The 4,726-nt window shown below is 39.6% G+C and overlaps 1 protein-coding gene across 1 annotated transcript; it reads right to left on the reverse strand.

Annotated features, from left to right (window-relative positions):
* Positions 1-1,008: 1,008 nt before the first annotated feature.
* On the reverse strand, positions 1,009-3,461 carry LOC131605869 (uncharacterized). Its single transcript, XM_058878167.1, has 4 exons — positions 3,073-3,461; positions 2,623-3,030; positions 1,758-2,539; positions 1,009-1,535 (listed from the first exon to the last, which is right to left on the reverse strand). Exons 1-4 carry the CDS (start codon positions 3,459-3,461, stop codon positions 1,009-1,011), a joined length of 2,106 nt encoding a protein of 701 aa, XP_058734150.1.
* Positions 3,462-4,726: the final 1,265 nt, after the last annotated feature.

Consider the following 4,726-nt stretch of genomic DNA (forward strand, 5'->3'; position numbering starts at 1 on the left):
TACTCTCTCGATCTTAGTTATGTTTAATTGTTGTAGTGTTGTATACCGTATTTGTTACGGGAACTTTCTTTGTGTTGTGAGGCGTTTGATTTGCCAGCGTGGAAGATTGGACGGTGAAGGATTATTTTGTGCAACGTGGCGTTGTTTAATTGGGGTATTAGACTAGCTGAGACGTGGAATGTTAATGGGTGTGTCGTTGGTGGATGGACCCACTGAGACGACTCAGAAAATTGTAAGTCCACCATTGCCGTGTGAATATCTTAACCTTATAAATGTTAATCCCTCTCTCCTAATATTAATATGTCACATTTGAGAAAAAAATTTGTCTCAAAATACTTGTCACTTTATATTATCAATACAATTTTATAGTATCCTCTAATAAATACTCTTAATTTATTATTTTCTCATTTAATATTAGAGTGTGTTCGGATGAAACATTTTAATGAGGTATTTAATCTTCCAATTATATCCTCTAATAAATACTCTTAATTTATTGTTTTCTCATTTAATATTAGAGTGTATTTGGATGAAGCATTTTAATGAGATAATGTAATGTTTTGAGGAAATTTAAAATGATTTGCACAAAATTTATTGTTTGGATACAAAAATGAAGAATTGTTAAAATGATGGAATTTTATGGAGTATTTTATCTAAGTTAAATTTAATTATTTTGAAATGACACCAAAAACCAAAAAAATTGAAATTTCTCTCATACTCCATAGAATGTACTACCTCCGTTCCTTTTTATAAGAGAAAAGTCACTTTTTAGGTTCATTGAATAACCAATGTATTTGGTCTGTTTATAGACTAGATACATTGATTATTCTACGAACCTAAAAAATGAGTTGTCTCTTATAAAAAGGAACGGAGGTAGTATTTGTTACTATTATTTCTTCAAATTTTGCAAATTTGTCCTCATCTTTTTCAAAATTACAAAATTGATCTCCAAAAATTTCAAAAAATTATAAATTAGTCCTTAATAATTTTTTTTTTTTGACAGAAACAAACTTAGCGACTTTCATTACTTAAACAATGCTCAATACAAAGAGGTATCATATTAAAAAAACTACGCCTAGACCAAGAATTGGCCGCCTTAGCTAAAGTATGGGCAACCAAATTCGCTTGGCGCTTAATAAACTTTACCTCAAAGTTCGGAAAAAGAAGCAACAAATTCTGAATATTTTTAACAATAAGGCTAAATTCAGAGTTACCTACATGCTTAGCGTGAATAGCCTTTGTTACAATTTGACAATCACTTTCAAAGGTAACATGGGAGAAATGTAAAGAGATGGCATTTTGAATTGCTTCCTTCAAAGCGGTGGCTTCGGCTTTAATGACAGAAAGAGCACCCACATCCCAAGCCACTCCACCAGTGATAAAGCTCCCCATGTGATCCCTAAAGCACCAACCTCTATTAGAAGTACCACAAGTCGTGTTGAAAGCGGCGTCAACATTGCACTTTATTCTGTTAACCATAGGCGGGACCCACACCTCTGAACTACTAGTATCAACGGGAGAACTCCGATTATCTCTGGCTTAAAACCAATCGTACCAACTGTGATAGGCTTGTAAACCAATCCGCATAGGATCATCACGAGTATCTTGCCATACCACATTATTTCTACTTCTCCAAAGCGTCTCAAGACAAACCGCAAATCTACCTGCATCCCTACGGTCCTCACGACTACAAACATCAAAAATTAGTGACTTAGCATCGTGGAAAATATGTATACAGGGTTCTATAATAGATGACAAACCTGCTGCCCACCAACTTTGACTAGTAGAAGGACAACCGAAGAACACATGCCAATCATCTTCATCTTCTAACTCACACCAAGGACATAAGACCGGGCATTGAACATGAAATTGTTGGAGTTTTGAGCGGGTCGGGAGGCAATCCCTACAAATCCGCCATAACAAGTGCTTTGCTCTAGGCGGCGCTAGAATACTCCAAAGATGATTCCAATTACCTTCAGTACCATAGGGCCGAATATTGTTTTGCATCCTTCGCCATAGTCTATAACCCGACTTCACACAATATTCACCACTTTGTTCCTCTTGCCAAGTCAACCTATCTACCACCACCTCCTCCACTAAAGGAATTTTAAGAATAGAGTCCGCATCCTTCCTACCAAAAACTTGTAGCACCTTACCCACATCCCATTGTTTTATATCGGGACGCATAAGATCTTTTACAAAGAGATCATACACGCCTTGCTTCTGAGGACCATTAATCCACCAACCATCCTTCTCACGGAGCCACGGATCATGCATAACTTTGATGTTACTACCATCCCGTATACTCCACCGACTACCTAACTTTAACACATCCTTTGCCTTCCACAAGCTCCTCCACACATAACTTGGATTATTGCCAATCTTTGAATCGAGAAAAGTGGAACGAGGGAAATACCTTGCTTTGAAGATTCTAGCCACAAGAGAATTTGGTTTCGACAAAAAGTTCCACCCTTGTTTTGCAATCATTGCCAAGTTAAATGCTTTGAAATCCCTAAAACCCATCCCTCCTTCGCTTTTCAAGCTAGTCATCCTCTCCCAAGACATCCACCTAATACCTTTATTGTGATGACCGCCCCCCCCCCCCCCCCCCCCCCCCCCCCCCACCAAAAAGAATTCAGCATTTTTTCAACATCCTTCACCACACCATCCGGGATCAAATAAAGACTCATAATATAGGTCAAGATCGACTGAAGCACAGATTTGATCATAACTTCTTTCCCCGCTCTAGATAAGGATCTTCCGCTCCACGAGTTGATTTTTTTCCAAATTCTATCCTTGAGAAAGGAGAAAGTCGCCTTCTTACTCCTACCAATCATGGAAGGTAATCCCAAGTAGGTTCCTGTGCCCAAAACATGCCTCACCCCCATTAGTTTGGCTAAATCCTCCTGTGCTGGCCTACTAATATTACGACTAAAGTAAACTTCAGATTTTGACAAATTGATCTCCTGACCAGTCGCCTCAGCATAAATATTAAGGATTCCCATAAGATTAGTCACCTCCACAAGATTAGCCCTGCAAAATAAAAAACAGTCGTCAGCAAAAAGCAAGTGGGACACACTAGGTGCCCCCCTGCATATCTGTGCCCCGTGAAGGTCACCACGAGAGACGGCGCCTCTAATAAGAGCCGAAAGCCCTTCAGAAACAAGAATGAAAAGATATGGTGATAAGGGATCTCCTTGTCTCAGACCTCTTCCTGGAATAATGGGTCCAACTCTATCAGAGTTAACAAGAACAGAATAATGAACCGAAGTCACACACATCATAATCCAATGAATCCATTTCTCATGAAATCCCATACAAAGGAGGATGCCTCTAAGAAACCCCCAATCAACTCTATCATAAGCTTTGCTGATATCGATTTTAAGAGCCAAGTGGGCTATGCTACCACTAGTTTTCCTCTTAAGGGCGTGAATGATCTCCGTAGCTACCATAGCATTGTCCATAATAGAACGTCCTTCAATAAATGTTGATTGCTCCTCTGGAACACACTTGTCAAGAACACATTTCAAACGGTTGGCCAAAACCTTAGCTATAATCTTATAGACGACGTTTCAGAGAGAGATGGGACGAAGCTCCTTCATATCTTTAGGCTTTGCACATTTAGGAATAAGACAAATATTTGTTTCATTCAACTCTGCCGAAAAAAAACCTCTATCCAACCAAGTGACCGCTGCCAGGAAAATATCATCACCACATAATTCCCAAAAGTTCTGATAAAAGGCCAGATTGAAACCATCGGGACCCGGGGATTTATCAGGATGCATTTAGAGAAGAGCCTCATACAGTTCCGCTTTGGAAATTAAAGAAATCAGGTTATTATTTTCAGCCTGCGATATAACCGGTTGTATACAATTCAACACCGAATCATAACAACCACGCTTTTCCTCAAACAGCTTCTCAAAGTAAGACTTGGCCACATTACACAAACCCTCTTGTCCATGAACCACAGTACCTGCATCATCTAGTAACATATCAATTTGATTGAACTTCTTTCTAACCGTGGCAGATCTATGAAAGAATTTAGAGTTCGAATCGCCATGCCGTAACCAATGCATTTTTGACCGCTGCTTCCAGAAAATTTCCTCCCGAAGTAGAATCTTATTATACTCTCTCTGCGCATCAAGAAAAGACCTTGCAGCAGCTGTATCATTAACCAGACGGACAGCTTCCATGGCTGCCATGTGCACTGTCATATTACTATGCTTCTGCTTGTACTTTAGCTTGTTCCAATGAGAGAGTTCTGATGCACAGTTACGAATTTGCTGCATAACATCTCCACTAACATCCAATTTCCACCCTTTATTAACAACTTCTTCCAAATCCTCTTCTTGTAACCATGCATTCTCAAACTTAAAGGAATAGTTGGAACGACGTTTACGTCGAACCGGCTCACACTGCAAAAGGATGGGACTGTGGTCAGAATGAGAAGCTAACAAGTTGACAAGTTTTGCGTCTGGAAAGACATCTAGCCACTCCTGCGTCACCAGTGCACGGTCTAAACGCTCTTCGATCGCATGCTCGGTACCCCTGCTTTTAATCCATGTGAACTGATGTCCCTCTAGAGGGATGTCCTTGAGGTTGCAGTCACTAACTGCTTCCCGAAATCCAGCACATAACCAATTCGGATGTTGATGAATACCCACTTTATCTTCTTGAGAGAGTAAATCATTGAAATCACTTATTACACACCAAGGAATATCGGCCATAC

The sequence above is a fragment of the Vicia villosa genome, linkage group LG5 (assembly GCF_029867415.1).
Source record: "Vicia villosa cultivar HV-30 ecotype Madison, WI linkage group LG5, Vvil1.0, whole genome shotgun sequence".
NCBI lineage: Eukaryota > Viridiplantae > Streptophyta > Magnoliopsida > Fabales > Fabaceae > Vicia > Vicia villosa.